At 39.9% G+C, this 16,209-nt stretch overlaps 1 protein-coding gene across 19 annotated transcripts in view; it reads right to left on the minus strand.

Annotated features, from left to right (window-relative positions):
- Nucleotides 1–16,209, minus strand: part of RUBCN (rubicon autophagy regulator) — a 64,387-nt gene that overhangs the window by 37,509 nt on the left and 10,669 nt on the right. For 18 of the 19 annotated variants that reach the window (XM_072812162.1, XM_072812161.1, XM_072812163.1 and 15 more), the window contains exon 2: nt 651–804. In XM_072812162.1, the coding sequence (XP_072668263.1) occupies nt 651–689 (39 nt within the window). In that variant the 5' untranslated portion in view covers nt 690–804. Of the gene's footprint in view, nt 1–650; nt 805–15,825; nt 15,961–16,209 lie in introns of those variants that run through there. The other variant, XM_072812159.1, reaches the window with a different exon arrangement.

Consider the following 16,209-nt stretch of genomic DNA (forward strand, 5'->3'; position numbering starts at 1 on the left):
ATAAATTCTCATTAAAAAAGGAAAAGACAAGCAAGCTTGGCTCCAAGGACACTGACATGGAATGAGCATGACTGTTTGGAAACACATGACTATGCACATATTTGTGAGGTCTGATTTTTTTAATGTAGGAGGACACCAGAGCCAATGACTCACTTGACAATTTTATCCAGATCTTAAGCTGATTCAAAACACTGCAAATGGAGTAATTGCAAAAGATGGAACAAAAACCATTAAGTATTATTACATTCCACTCTATCAATACTCAAAGTTTCTTGGAGTGTTTGAAGATATTTTATAGAAAAGAAACTCAACATCAATGAAGTTTATATTAAAAAAATTAAGCTATAACTAAAACTACCATTCCCAAGAATCAGCCAGTTACCTACAAAATGATGCTCAGGGGGATTGTAAAACTGACAATATTCTGTAAATACTTCTCAGATATGTCTTTGGGTGCTCCTAAGAGAAAAATCCTAGTGATTCATCATTATTGTCCTTATTGTTCTCATCATCATCATCATATTACAGTCCTACCCTCAAGCGCTCACAGACCAGTGGCCTTCATCTTCTCCCTGCCAACAACTTAATGCAATTGTTTCTTTCCAACAAGTGACACAGCCAATCTGGCAAAAAAGAAGAGGTTTACGTACCTGGTCATGGATGAGCCCATGATAGAGGATGCTCTGCATGTCCCTGCAAAGCCGCTCCAGGCCACCATACTTGGACCAGACGTTCGGACTGTTGGCTGACACCAAACCCTCCACAGTAGTCTTCAAATTACCCAGCAACTGCCAGTGCTCCCTCCTGCAAGGGCATCAATTATACCAATGGTTAGTTAACTTTGTTGCACCTGATCCTAATCATGTCAAAGAAAGTCTAAGCCAAGAAGCCTCCTGCCCCACATCCTAACATTTTCTCTCTTATTAATTTTTTTTTCTCTTATTAATTTTTTACTTAGGCACAAGACCCAATTCTGAGAGAACTTAAGTTGTAAAGAACACTAAGATTTAAAAACCAACCAACCAACCAACCCTCACTCTTAATGTGGCATATTATCTTCATCTATTATCTCATTTAATTCTCATACAAGTAACCTATAACCCTGCGTTTCCAGGAATGTGACCCATCAAGATCCATTTCTGGAAATGATAGTATATGAGCAATATATGAAGAAATGAGGGCATTTGCTCAAAACCAGAAATATCTTTCCAAATAAAGTAAAAAATGAATTTTTAATCACTATATTTCCATGTACTAAGTACACATACCTGCATACCAATATTATGGTTAAGAATACAAATTTCTCATGACTTCTCCCCATAGTTTTTATGCTAAAATTAATAAAAAATGCTTTGTTTGCACTTGAGCCACTTTGGGACATGCCCCCAAATCAGTCAACTTTTGGCTTATTCTTCTGGACCATGTGAAGTACTGGAGAGGAAAAGTCTAAAAATTGTCATACTGCACACTTTACTTTGCCCTTCCATTTCTTATAAATACTACTCTTTTTACTTTTCAAGGACAGTCATGGGAATAATTTTTTCAGGGAACTTTCACCATAACTATTTTACATCATGTAAATACCTAAAGAAGTAGAAGGGTCCTAAATTGAAATCCTTTCTAATCCTATCAGTATTCAAAACTAACATTTTCTGAGTCATTTTTAAAAGCAGATGAGTATAGTAAAGACAAATAAAATAAAATGAATGAAGCTAGGTCCAGAATAAGAGTGTCCTCTAAAAAGAGAAAGCCAGATAAACCTCAAACTGGTCTTCTGCTCTCAAGGCCTTAACACCAAGAACTTATTCAAACTGGGAGATACCAGGTTTCCTTAACCTTACATTTTTCAACATTCAAGACACCAAACTCACTTGTTCCATTTCTTCCCCAATTTTGCTGAGATATAGTTGACATATTATATTACTTGAAGGTGTATCACATAACAATTTGATATACATACATGTTGTAAAATGATTATCACAATAAACTTACTTAACAATCATCACTTTCACTTCCTAAAGTGACTTTGCATATCTATGTTCTGATTTATATTGATTTATTCTTGTTTTAATTTTTTATTTAAATTCAATTTAGTTAACATATATTCTGTTATTAATTTCAGGGGTAGAATTTAGTGATTCATCTGTTGCATATAACACCCCGTGCTCCAATTTTGTAAATATACTAAAACCCATTTATATAACTTTAAAAGGGTGAATTTTATGTCATGTGAATTGTACCTTAGTAAAACTATTACAAAATTAAAAAGAACTTTTAAAAAATCCTAGCACAAAAAGCATATGATGTACTTCAAAGAAAAATAAAATTCATCTTTTAAAACTGGAAAAAAAAACAAAACAACACCCCGTGCTCATTACATCAAGGTCCTCCTTAATGGCCATCACACAGTTACCCCATCCCCCACCCACCTCTTCTCCAGTCGCCCTCAGTTTGTTTCCTAGAGTTAACTGTCTCTTATGGCTTGCCTCCCTCTCTGTTTCCATCTTATTTTATTTTTCCTTCCCTTCCTCCATGTTCTTCTGTTTGTTTCTGAAACTCCACATATGAGTGAAATCATATAGTATTTGTCATTCTCTGATGAACTTATTTTGCTTATTAGCAAAACATCTAATTCCAACCATGTCTTTGCAAATGGCAAGACTGCATTCTTTTTGATGACTGAGTAATATTTCTGATTTATTCTTGATCTTAAAAGCTTAACTGTATGGGCAGCCCGGTGGCTCAGCGGTTTGGCACCGCCTTCAACCCAGGGTGTGGTCCTGGAGACCCGAAATCGAGTCCCACGTCAGGCTCCCTGCATGAAATGGAGCCTGCTTGTACCTCCGTCTGTGTCTGTGCCTCTCTCTCTCTCTCTCTGTCTCTCATGAATAAATAAAATCTTTTTTTAAAAAAAAAGCTTAACTGTCAAAAAACATCATGATAAATTCTGAAAGCAAATACCAAGTACCCTAACATCCTAAGGCTTTGATTCCAAAATTATGTAAAGAGCATTGGAATCCTAGAAACCTAAGCATTCAGATCTACTACCAACTTCTGGACAAAGCTAAGGAACTTTATTTCCCCACACTATAGTGTCCCTAAGATACCAAAACTACAAAAGAATGTGGCTCTTATTCTAAGATATAAGAATATAAACGACATAAATCACTTATATTTGTTGTATGCTCATACAGAATAAAGGTAAACTTAAAAAATTTTATAAAACGCAACACCAAAAATATAAATGATCAATTAAAAAATGGACACAATACATGAATAGACATTTCTCCAAGAAGACATACAGATGGCCAACAGACATGAAAAGATGCTCAACATCACTCATCATGAGGGAAATGCAAATCAAACCACAGTGAAGGGACACCTGGGAGGCTCAGTCGATTAAGTGTCTGTCTTTGATTCAGGTTATGATCCTCAGGTTCTGGGATTGAGATCCACATCAGGCTCCCTGCTCAACGGGGAGCCTGCTTCTCCCTCTCCTTTGCCTCTCCCCCTGCTTGTGCTCTCTTACTTGTGCTCTAATAAATAAATCAGATCTTAAAAAAAAAAACAACACAATGAGATATCACTCTACACCTGCCAGAATGGCTAAAGTTAAAAATACAAGAAACAACAAGTGTTGGTGAGGAGATGGAATAAAAGGAACTCTCATGCATTGTCAGTAGGAATGCAAAGTGGAGCAGCCACTGTGGAAAACAATATGGAGGTTCCTAAAAAAAATGAAAAATAGAACTACCATATGATCCAGGAATTCCACTACTGGATATTTACCCAAAGAATACAAAAATATTAATTTGAGAAGATATATACAACCCTATATTCATTGCAGCATTATTTACAATAGCCTAATTATGGAATCAGCTCAAGTATCCACTGACAGATGAATAGATAAAGAAGATGTAGTTACATACACACAGAATGGAATATTAGTTGGCCATAAAAAAATCTTGCCATTTATGACAACACAGATGGATCTACAGAGTATAACACTAAATAAAATAAGTCAGCCAGAAAAAGAAAAATACCATATGATTTCACTCATATGTGGAATTTGAGAAACAAAACAAATACAACAACAAAAAGAGACAAGTCAAAAAAGAGACTCTTAATTGAGAATAAACTGATGATTACCAGAGGGGAGGTTAGTGGAAGGAATGGGTGAAATAGGTAAAGGGGATTAAGAGTGCATTTATTGGGATGCCTGAGTGGCTCATTGGTTAAGCGCCTGCCTTCAGCTCAGGTCGTGATCCTGGAGTCCCAGGATCGAGTCCCACATCGGGCTCCCTGCATGGAGCCTGCTTCTCCCTCTGCCTGTGTCTCTGCTTCTCTCTCTCTCTCAAGAATAAATAAATAAAGTCTTTTTTAAAAAGTGCATTTATCACGATGAGCACTAACACACAGAATTGTTCAATCACTATATTGTATTCCTAAAACTAATATAACAATTGTAGTTAACTATACTAGAATTTTAAAAAGGTAACACTCAAGGTGAAAACAGAAAAGGTACAAGCAAATGTTATTTATTTGAGAGAAAGAGTGCCATGCAAAGGGTGGGGAGGGACAGAAGAAAAGGGAGAGAGAATCCTAAGCAGGCTCCATGCTCAGTGAAGAGCTGGTGCAGGGCTGGATCTCATGACCCTGAGATCATGACCTGAGCTGAAATCAAGAGTCAGATGTTTAACCAACTGAGCTACCCAGGTGCCCCACAAATTTTATTTTTTTAAAACAGTGCTATGCCCCAGGTGATATATGGAAGTGTCGAATCACTAGACTGTACACCTGAAACTAATATGACACTATGTAACTAACTGAAATTTATTTATTTATTTTTTAAGAGTTTATTTATTTATTCATATGAGAGAGAGAGAGAGAGAGAGAGAGAGAGGGAGGGAGATGTAGAGAAACAGGCAGAGGGAGAAGCAGGCTCCATGCAGAGAGCCCAACGTGGAACTCGATCCTGGGACCCCAGGATCACGCTCCGGGCTGAAGGCAGCGCTAAACCGCTGAGCCACCAGAGCTGCCCACTAACTGAAATTTAAATAAAAAAGTAAAAAATAAACAAATAAAATAAAAAGTGCTATGCCCTATAACTAACACGATATCACTAAAAATAAGGACGCCTGGGTGGCTCAGTTGTTGGGCGTCTGCCTTCAGCTCAGGGTGTGATCCCAGGATCCTGGGATCAAGTCCAGCATCTGGTTCCCTGCAGGGGGGCCTGCTTCTTCCTCTGCCTGTGTCTCTGCCTCTCTCTCTGTGTCTCTCATGAGTGAATGGATAAAATCTTAAAAAATAAATAAGTAAAAAATTTTCAGAATCACTACAAATAACTGAAATTTATGACAAACAGTAAATACACAATAAGCAATTGTAAAGTGAGATTCAATCCAAGAAATATATATTAGCATATCTTGGATCCCCAGTGCCCTTTTTAGTCGTACAAGGAAATAGCTTCAACTTATTGGCATATCCCCTCCACAGTGTGCCATTTATCTGCAATGACTTGTGGTATCTACCTGAAATCAAGACTGAAGGTCAGGTTGTCCCAAGTCAGATAATGATTTGATCCCTGAAATGTGAAGAAAGGTATGTGACATCTAAATGGTGGAATATCAGGAAACCATTAAAATTTCTGATTAAGAACAGTTTCCAAAGTTAACGACATGTTAAAGTATACAAGGCAAAGGGGACGGGGGGAGGGGGATGGGATAACTGGGTGACAGGCACTGAAGAGGGCACATGATGAGATGAGCACTGGGTGTTATACTATATGTCGACAATTTGAAATTAAATGAAATACCTTTAAAACAAAGTATAAAAGGCAGAATATAAAATTATATTTATGATCTCACATAAAAATACTGAGAGAAGGGGATCCCTGGGTGGCTCAGCAGTTTAGCGCCTGCCTTCGGCCCAGGGTGTGATCCTGGAGACCCAGGATCGAGTCCCACATGGGGCTCCCTGCATGGAGCCTGCTTCTCCCTCTGCCTGTGTCTCTGCCTCTCTCTCTGTGTGTCTCTCATGAATAAATAAATAAAAATTTAAAAAAATACTGAGAGAAATAAGATATATGTAATAGTTACCTCTGGTTCTATGAGGGAAGTATAGAGAAACTGTTTAGCTCTTCTTAAACAGTTCTAGCAATTCAAGAAAGATCAGTAATCTAAAAAATGTTAGGAGCAAACAAGAGGCTGGAAAGTACCATCAAGGATTTTTTTAATACCAAAGTGGCAAGGGCATCTTGTGCTGAAAGACTGTGGTCAGGCAAACACCTGGGAATTTTAATACCAAAAAACACTCCCTGAAAAGAAGCAGTAAGTTCCTTCTTTAAAGTAGAGGAAAACATAGTTAAGTGAAATAATTATTGGTAACACTTAAGTAGCCAAGAGACTACCACATTTATGTTTAATTTTCTTCTTATCTGGCTCCATATTTTCTGGATTTAATTATACAGTGTTTAACTTATAGAGTATGCAGTTAAATATTTATGATGTTAAGTAAATAATATGCTTATAGAAAAAACATGCTTGGGACGCCTGGGTGTTGAGCTCAGTGGTTGAGTGTCTGCCTTCGGCTCAGGTCATGATCTCAAGGTCCTGGGATCAAGTCCTGCATTAGGCTCCCCACAGAGAGCCTGCTTCTCCCTCTGCCTATGTCTCCACTTCTCTCTCTGTGTCTCTCATGAATAAATAAAATCTTTAAAACAAACAAAAAACGCCATACTTGATGTTATTATAGTCTCTCAGCTCTGGGGGACCTAGGAAAATCTAACCATTGGATAGTCCCATCTCTTTAATGGCTGACAGCAGAATCTTAATGTCTAGGAGGGAATAAGTAGTATTCCTAGACATGCCTGTAACTCCAAATCTATTCAACAAAGACATCATCAATTATACAACATTAGAGTGATATCAAATTTATTGAATTTCAACAATGAGCAGATTTACCAAAAGGGAAATCCCTTGTCAGAAACCTAACCACTGAGTATGTAACCCCTCCATATGGAGTTCAAAAAGTCTCCATCATGTAGCCCCAATCTAAATACCAACTTTCCCACTCAGTACTCCTCAATTTGAAATAGTCTCTCTCCTTATGAAACTCTATTATAAACATGCCAACCTCATTACCTACTTCCATGATTTTATTTATGCAGACTTTTCCACTTAAAGGCTTCTCTTCTTGTCTCATTCAGGGATTTAGGTTCAGCTCTAGTTCAACCTTCTCCTAAGGAGTTCTAAATAATCTGACCAGCTATAATTCCTTTGTTAGAAACCTCATAATAAATGCTGTCAATATACCATTCCTCCTGATGATCCTTTAAAAAAATTGCTGTTTTTATTGAATGCGGTTTGTTTCCTGAAGGACAGAGATTGTATCTTTTCTATTTCTTTTGTGCTTTAATAAGGAGGGAGGGGCTCCTGGGTGGCTCAGTGGTTGAGCGTCTGCCTTTGGCTCAGGTTGTAATCCTGAGGTCCTGGGATAAAGTCCCACATCGGGTTCTCTGCAGGAAGCCGGCTTCTCCCTCTGCCTATGTCTCTGCCTCTTTCTGTGTGTCTCTCATGAATAAACAAATAAAATCTTAAAAAAAAAAAAAGAAGGAAGTAGAAAATGTCATGCATCAGAAAGAGAACAAGGTTCATAGTCAGGCCAACCTAAATTTGAATCCTAGATCTCCACAAACTAGCTGTGCATCCTTTGGTAAGCCATTTAAATTCTTTAAGCTTCAGTTCCTTCAGTGTAATTGATGATCTATAGGAAGCATCATCACAGAGTACATAATAATATTCCTTCTCTTTTCTCTGTCCTTTTCCCTCTTTGAATTTCCATTGCATAAGTATAATAAATCCAACTATATCAGAAGGGGCACCTGAATAAAATCTTACCCACTCTGCCTCAGAGAAAAATCTACCAAAAACTATCTAGGATTGGACAGTCTGCAACACAAATTAAGACTTGTCATTGTGCTCTGCATCTAAAGAATATCTCAACTGTTTTTAAACTAGGGTCAAGTCTCCTCTCAGTAAGCACAGATTCCAAGGCCTGATTATGCTCAGGGTACTCTTGTTGATACAGGAAAGCTAGGAAGACTTCCTCAGATTTGGAGGTACCTTGTATATAACAGAGACTCAAATCTGCTTACTTGATAGAATGGTAGAAACATAAGCTTTTATTGCAAAACAATAAAGTTAATTTCATGAGTCATAGAAGAAAGCCAATCTCATTACCTTACAGTCACATCTTATGTTGTCTGGGTAGCAGGGTGCTTTATAAGCAAGGTAAAGGAGACACACCACCACCCCTTCCATAGCAAAGGCACAGGAGGAAAGACAGTGCTTCAGTTGTCTCCAGTTTCAGGGATACTATTTTAGGGTAAAAGCTAATCATCATTACAACTAAAACTAGATTATCTTAAATATTGCTGAGGCAAAGAAAGAGCAAAAGAACATTTAAAAATCATCTTTATTTATTTTTTAATTTTTTAAAGATTTTATTTATTCATTAGAGACACAGAGATAGAGAGAGGCACAGACACAGGCAGAGGGAGAAGCAGGCTCCATGCAGGAAGCCTGACGTGGGACTTGATCCTGGGACTCCAGGATCACCGTGGGCCGAAGGCTGCGCTAAACCGCTGAGCCACTGGGGCTGCCCTAAAAAAATCATTTTTAAAAGAGGACAGAATCGGGGCACCTGGGTGGCTCAGTGGTTGAGCATCTGCCTTTGGCTCAAGATGTGATCCCAGGGTCCTGGGATCGAGTCCCACATCAGATTCTGTGCGGGGAGCCTGCTTTTCCCTCTGCCTGTGTCTCTGCCTTTTTCTCTCATGAATAAATAAATAAAATCTTTAAAAAAATAAATGACAGAATTAATATTAAACAGATATGAACTAAAAATAAAAGTCAATGAAATAAACTCAACTATTTAAAACAAAATAGCCAATCAAACAAAAAGGCAAGCAGAAATTATGATATTACATCACGGTTGCATTCAAGGCAAGAATCATTAAAAAAGACAAGTCATAATGAAGAGATAGCTCTCACTAATTTTTATGTATCTAATAACATGGCCTCAAAATATATACAACAGGGGCGCCTGGGTGGCTCAGTCGGTTAAATGGTTGACTCTTGATTTCAACTCAGATCATGATCTCAGAGTCCTGAGATCCAGCCCCAAGTTGGGCTCTGTGCTCAGTGGGGAGTCAGCTTGAGATTCTCTCTCTCCTTCTGCCCCTCCCCACCCTGTGTGTACACTTGCATATGCACACTCTCTCTCAAGTGAACAAAACGTTTTTAAAATACACATATATATGAAAGAACACATACAAAACAAAAACTGCAGAAAACATAAAAAGAAAATTGAGGGGCACCTGCCTGGCTCAGTCAGTGGAACATGGGATTCTTGATCTGAGGGTTATGGGTTCAAGCCCCACTTTGGATGTGGAAAATTACTTAAAAAATAAAATCTTAAAAAATGAAAACTGAAAATAGAAAAGAAAAAACAATGGTAATGGGAGATTAATTTTCAGATCATGAAAACCAAAAGTAAAAAAGTGATTAGAAAAGCTAAATAGTATTACATATAATAAAGTTGTTCTTTAAATCTAGAAAGTTACATCCTGAAGAACACTTTTTTTAAAGCACAGAACATTCACAAAAACTAGCCTTGTACTAAGGTACACACAGTAAAAAAAGTCAATCAATCCTCCAAAGCAGTACAGGAATATTCTCTGACCCAAGAGCAGTAAGACAGTGAGTGGGCAAATGGGCAGCCCAGGTGGCTCAGCGGTTTAGTGCTGCCTTAGGCCCAAGGCGTGATCCTGGAGACCCGGGATTGGGTCCCACATCGGACTCCTGGCATGGAGCCTACTTCTCCCTCTGCCTGTGTCTCTGTCTCTCTCTCTGTCTATCATGAATAAATAAATAAAATCTTTAAAAAAAAAAGTGAGCAAATAACAAAAATAGAACAAATAAGTAAAAAAAAAGAAAAAAAAACACCTGGAAATTTTAAAACTCTCAAAGGACTCTTGAGGAGGCAAAAATAAAAGTCATGGTACTGAAGGGGGTGGAGAGTGAATGACGTTATGGATCTTAAAGCTTTCTTTGCAAAAGCTTCCAAGTGAGTCATAGACAGTCATAGACTGTCTTAGAATCTTTTAGAAATTATGGGATTCTGCTATTTTCTAATTTAAAAAAAACCAATCATCTCTTCACTCCTACAATCTAGCAGGTTTTCTGTGAATTTCATGGCCCTACAAATTTTGAGGATAGTTTGTCAAGTCCCTAGTCACTAATAATTTATGATTTCCTTTAAATAATCATCTCTCCTCTCAATCAAATGTGGGTTAAACTTCAAATGAGACTGATGCAGAGGAATTAAAAACATATAAGCATGACCTAGTTGTTTCCTGAAAAACTCAGATTTAAATCTGTAACAGATTTGTTCAATTGAACTTTCTGATTCTAGAAATTCTATGTGTGCTGTCCAATACAGCAGCCCCTAGCCACACTGGCCATTAAGCATGTGAAATCTGGTTAGCATGACTAAAGAACTGAAATTTTAAATTTTATTTAATTTTGATTAATTTAAACTTAAATTGCCACATGTGGCTGGTGGCTACTATGTAGGACACAGCTGGTCTATAATCATTCAGGTAGGCTGGTGAAATTTAGGGAGGAAAGATTACAAAACACACACAAAACGATTCCTTTTAATAAGTGGTAAAGCAGCTATAAAAAACAAAACAGAGGTGCCTAGGTGGTACAGTTGGTTAAGCAGCTGACTCTTGTTTTGGCTCAGGTCATGATCTTAGAGTCCTAGGATCAAGCCCCATATCAGACTCTGGGCTTAGAGCAACGTATGCTTCAGAATTCTCTCCCTCAGCCCTTTCCCCAGCTTGCTTGTTCTCTCGCTCTCTAAAATAAATGGTTAAGTCTTAAAAAAAAAAAAAAAAAAAAAAAAAAAGCACAGGAAGAGCTGTCGGGAGGATAGATATTGAGAAAAGCTTCAGTTTAGGGTTCTTGCTGTTTGCTGATAGGCCTCCCTCTGCTGGGTTCTGACAATAGCATTTTTCCTCCAAAGCTTCAAGGGTATATTGGAGGGGGGAGCAGTGGGCAATGGGGGTAGGTGTACTAATAACTGGACTAGCAGTAGGGATTGCTCAAAAATTATTTGATCCTCCTGCTTTACTTACTAGTTCTATATAAACTGTCAACCCTTAGCATGGTTAAAGAAAAAAAGAGACAGAAAGGGAAGAAAATAGAAAATGAAGATAAATGTAAAAAAGTAAAAACGAGGACAGCCCAGGTGGCTCAGCGGTTTATACTGCCTTCAGCCCAGGGCGTGATCCTGGAGACCTTGGATCGAGTTCCACGTCAGGCTCCCTGTGTGGAGCCTGCTTCTCCCTCTGCCTGTGTCTCTGCCTCTCTCTCTCTCTCTCTGTGTGACTATCATAAATAAATAAAAAAATTTAAAAAAATATCTTTAAAAAAAAAACTTAAAAAAAAAAGTAAAAGTGGATACGGAGAAAGGGGAAAAAAGAGGCCCTTCCAATGGCAACAGTACCACTGGCACCTGCCCAACTATAAGAGGCATGACCAAATGGTTAACGTTTCCATTCCTTGAATAAATATTCATTGAACATCGATCATGTTTGGCACTGTGCTGGGCGCTGGGCTTACAGTGGTTAAAGGGGAAAAGTCCCCATTTTCCAAGGTATTCAGAATGAAAAGGAGGAAATGAGCACCTACATAACTATGCTATGCAGAGAGAAGTGCTCCAAAGAGAAAAGGAGGAGGGCAGGTCAAGGATGCCTTCTAAAGGAGCATTATTTACAAGATGACTAATAGCCTTCCAGGCAAAGGAGGAGAGAGTGCAGGGAAGGTGGAGAAGCAAGAATGAGAATGGTGGGGAAGGACCTGTAAGAGTGAGTGAATGCCATGGTTTTGTAACTGGGAACTTTGTAGAGATTAAAGTACAGATTAAATGTCAGAGACGAGTTTTGACTATTTTCTATTTTCAATAAGAAAGGACTGAACTTTTCTGAGCAAAATACTAGAGTAACTTTATTTCTGAAAAACTAACATGGTGGAAAAAAAAATTAACGTGGTGGCAGTGTGGCAGATGTTTGGAATTAGGGTCAGAGTTCAGACTGGGAGGGCCTGAGTCCACAATGAGAGATAGAGATAATAAGGGTCCTCGATGAATATATTGTTTATATGTTCCCTTCTTTTGGTAACAGAATCCTCCTTTTCCACAGGCGAAGCACCCCTCTGCCAATTACTCTGGTCCATGAAGTTCCAAGAAAGTATATCCTTGCTTCAGGATCTAGGGTTGGACACATAAGTTAGGCCTGACTGAGCAGCATAGTCCATACCCTGATTATAAAAAAGGGAACATAACTCAGGTCAGTCCAAAAATAGTCAGCCTCCAAATTTTTGCTTGTTTTACCTATTGGGATTGCTTTTGTTCTGTTTTTTAAATTTTATTTAGTTTTGTGTTGGTTGGGATCTTAAACTTGAAGTTGCTTCGGGTTATCCTGTAGAAAAGTCTGCCTGAGAATGAAGCTACCACATAGAGAAGAGGAGCCCATGGATAGGGACAAATTCTTGTTTAAGCACCTACATTTGGTCATGCCTGAAGCAATGCTATACTCCCTGGATATTTTAGTAATATAAGCAAATATATTTGGAAGTGGAGAAAAAAAATAAAGCTTCCAGAGAAAAATCAAGAACAAAATTCATAGGACCTGGTAATTGCTTGGATATGGAAAATGAAAAAGAAAATATCAAATTTCACTTTGAGGCTTCTGGGTTTGCTGAAAGAAAGATGCTATTAACTGAGATAGAGAACAGAGGATGAAAAGGTTTTAGCCAATGGACTGAGCTCAGTTTGGAGATATTAAAAAGTATTTTAATACTTGAATTTTGACTCTAACTGGATCCTTGCACAAGGAAACTGCATATAGCTGGCTTCCAAGTTCAGACTACATAGCCCAAGGCAATCTGGAGTAGCAGAGCAATGTTAGAAAATTCATTCCTTTTATTGTTTATGAGTTTCAACAGACAACCTCTAAACAATTGACATTTACTACCTGACTAAAGAAAGAGAAGCACCATCTCTAAGCAGTATAGCATTTTGCTAGAGTGATTACCTAGCTAGATGAAAATTAAGGGAACCCACGAAATAACTACACTCCAAGGATAAAGTGAAAAGCTAGGCTAACACCTCAATCCTCAGTGTGCTGAACACAAAGGAGCCATGGAAGAAGGAAGAACAAGCTGTACAACTGAAAAAAACATCCAAAAAAGCACACACTCCCCTTATTTCAAGAAAACTGGGGAGGGGACAGAAGTAGACATTTTTTGCACTTAGTACATACCAGGCACTCTATGCGGAGGTTCACGCACATTATCTTATCAACACCTCACAACTTACTAGTTAGGAAGGCATTATTTTTCCCACTAAAATGGATGAGCCAAATTAAGCAGTAGAGCTAGGATTCAAATGGAGGTCTCTCTGGCTTTTAAGGCTTATACACATTTCACTACATCAACTACTTTCAGAAAATATGTTAAGCTTATCCTTTATATATAAAAAGGATGCCATCTCATCATGAAGATTTTTTTTTGCATTGAGTATTTTATTGACCGTAGAAAGTCAGGTTAGTAATGACCCAACCACAATGCCTCAATTCTCAGGCACAGGTATGTATATGACAGTTGTCTTATTTGGAGCTGAGACCTTTGGTGCCATGAAACCTCATTAAAGAACACAGTCTCAAAAACAACAACAACAACAAAAAACAAAACAAAACAAAACAAAAAACCACATTCTCAGTTAACCAGCCATCAACAAAGAGTAGGCTATAGCAACAATACCAGTGACCTTGTGGTGATAATCCCACTGCAGAAATTAAAATTTCTTAAAGGTTTTATTTATTTATTCATGAGAGACACAGAAAGAGAGAAAGGCAAAGACACAGGCAGAGGGAGCAGCAGGCTCCATGCAGGGAGCCTGATGCGGGACTCGATCCGGGGTCTCCAGGATCACGCCCTGAGCCAAAGGCACATGCTCAATCACTGAGCCACCCAGGTGTCCTCAGAAATTAAATTTTGACTAGAGTTGCTTGGTTAAGAGGCAAGCATTGGAGGGGCGCCTGGGTGGCTCAGTCAGCTGAGCAACCCACTCTTAGTTTCGGGTAAGGTTGTGGGATCGAGCAAAGTGTCATGTTGGGCCCTACACTCGGAGGGGACTCTGCTTGGGATTTTTGCCCTCTCCCTCTGCCCCCTCCTCTTGGTCATGTGAGCTCTTTCTCTCTCTTTCAAGTGAGTAAATAAATCTTTTTTTTTTTTTTTTAAAGAGGCAAGCATAGAAAAAATAATAGAAAGATATACCTGCAAAGGAGCTGTCCTACTGGCCTGAATGACTGGCAAAGAATGCCATAAAGCTCACTATCTTATATATTTCTTTGTCCCAGTATATTAGCATAATAGGAGGCAGCAGAGTATGTGTATTAAAAGTGCAGAATCTGGAGCCAAATTGCTTGGGCTTGAATCCCAGTTCCACCAGGATTCACTGTATGAACTTGTCAAGTTATCTGTCCTGTTCATGTCTCAGCTTCCTCATCCATTAAATGGCGATAACAGTAATAGCTGTCTCATATGGTCGTCATGAGGAGTGAATAAATTAATACTTACAAGGCTCTTAAGCAGTGCCTGACATGTGAGAAATAAGTATTTGTTTAAACACATTAAATAAATAACCCAGCTAGATGTCCAGCTAGATGGGGAGGAAATGTGAACTTGAATTTCCAACCCAGCCTGTCCCACATGACCTGGTAAAAGGAAAAAAGGAAAATGAACCAAAAACCCTTTTGAGAATGTATATGGGGCTTTTACATGAAGCACTTGACAGACATCTGGAGGAAGAATAAATAGCCAAATATGCATAAGCAGAAACTGAACCATGGAAAAGAGAAGTAAGACGTTCAGTTTCACTGAACTCATCATTCATGCATCTCAAGCAGGAGCCGGGTCTTGTCAGTCCTCGTCTTGTACAGCAGGCCACGGGCTAACCGTGCACAACATAAAAAAAGGAGTCAAATTTAAGAACAGCCAGGTCTTCACCTGGGCACAACATCTCATTAATTTCCTGCTGACGCAAACCCTAAATCTGGGAGGCACCTCGACTGGGAATAAGTCGCCGTTTGAGTCAAAGTAGTTTGTAGATGGGCAGCCCGGGTGGCTCAGCGGTTTAGCACCTGCCTGCAGCCCAGGGCGTGACCCTGGGGTCCTGGGATCGAGTCCCACGTCGGGCCCCATGCATGGAGCCTGCTTCTCCCTCTGCCTGTGTCTCTGCCTCTCTCTGTGTGTCTCTTATGAATTAAATAAATAAAATCTCTTTAAAAAAAAAAAAAGGAGGGGACACCTGGATGGCTCAGTGGTTGAGCATCTGCCTGCAGCCCAGGGCATGACCCCGGGGTCCCGGGTCGGGCTCCCTGCATGGAGCCTGCTTCTCCCTCTGCCTGTGTCTCTGCCTCTCTCTCTCTGTGTGTCTCTCATGAACAGATAAAATCTTAAAAAACAACAACAAAGTAGTTTGTAGAATCTTAAACCGTCCGTTTCTAAAGGGCACGAACTGGGTGACAACCGTTGCATATAAATAAATGCGAAATCGCTTAATCGCATTGTGGGGGAAGGACTGCAGGGTTTTAGGGTGAAAAGGAAACCACAGGGAGAGGCGGGCACCGCACCTGGGGCCTCATCGGCAAGCCCCCCCCGCCCCGCCCCGCCCCACGCCGTGGCCATTACTCACAATCGTCCACTTTCAGACACGGGCCCTCCTCCCGGTCTTCTCGCTCACGCCCGTCGCTGCCTCCGACCCCGAGCTGCTTTCGGGGCGGCCCGTAACGCCCCACCTCTGCGCCCGGGAACGCTCGCAACGCCAGCCTCGTCCCCGCGGGCCCCCCGGGCCGTGCACCGCGCGCCTTTCTCCCACCTGTAGTGTCACCCAGGCTCCCTGCACACCCACCTCCTCCGTGTGGTCCCCACCCTCCGTCACCCTCATCACACCCGCGCCTTCGTCCGTCCTGCATCCCCGTCTTCTCCCAATGTCTTCCCAAACAAGCGGCCCGAAGCAGCCGCCCTGGCGTCCATCGCGGGTGCTCTCCGGACCCCCCGCGCTCCCGGAGGGGCGATG

This window comes from Canis lupus, chromosome 35, assembly GCF_048164855.1.
Source record: "Canis lupus baileyi chromosome 35, mCanLup2.hap1, whole genome shotgun sequence".
NCBI classification, from domain to species: Eukaryota; Metazoa; Chordata; class Mammalia; order Carnivora; family Canidae; genus Canis; species Canis lupus.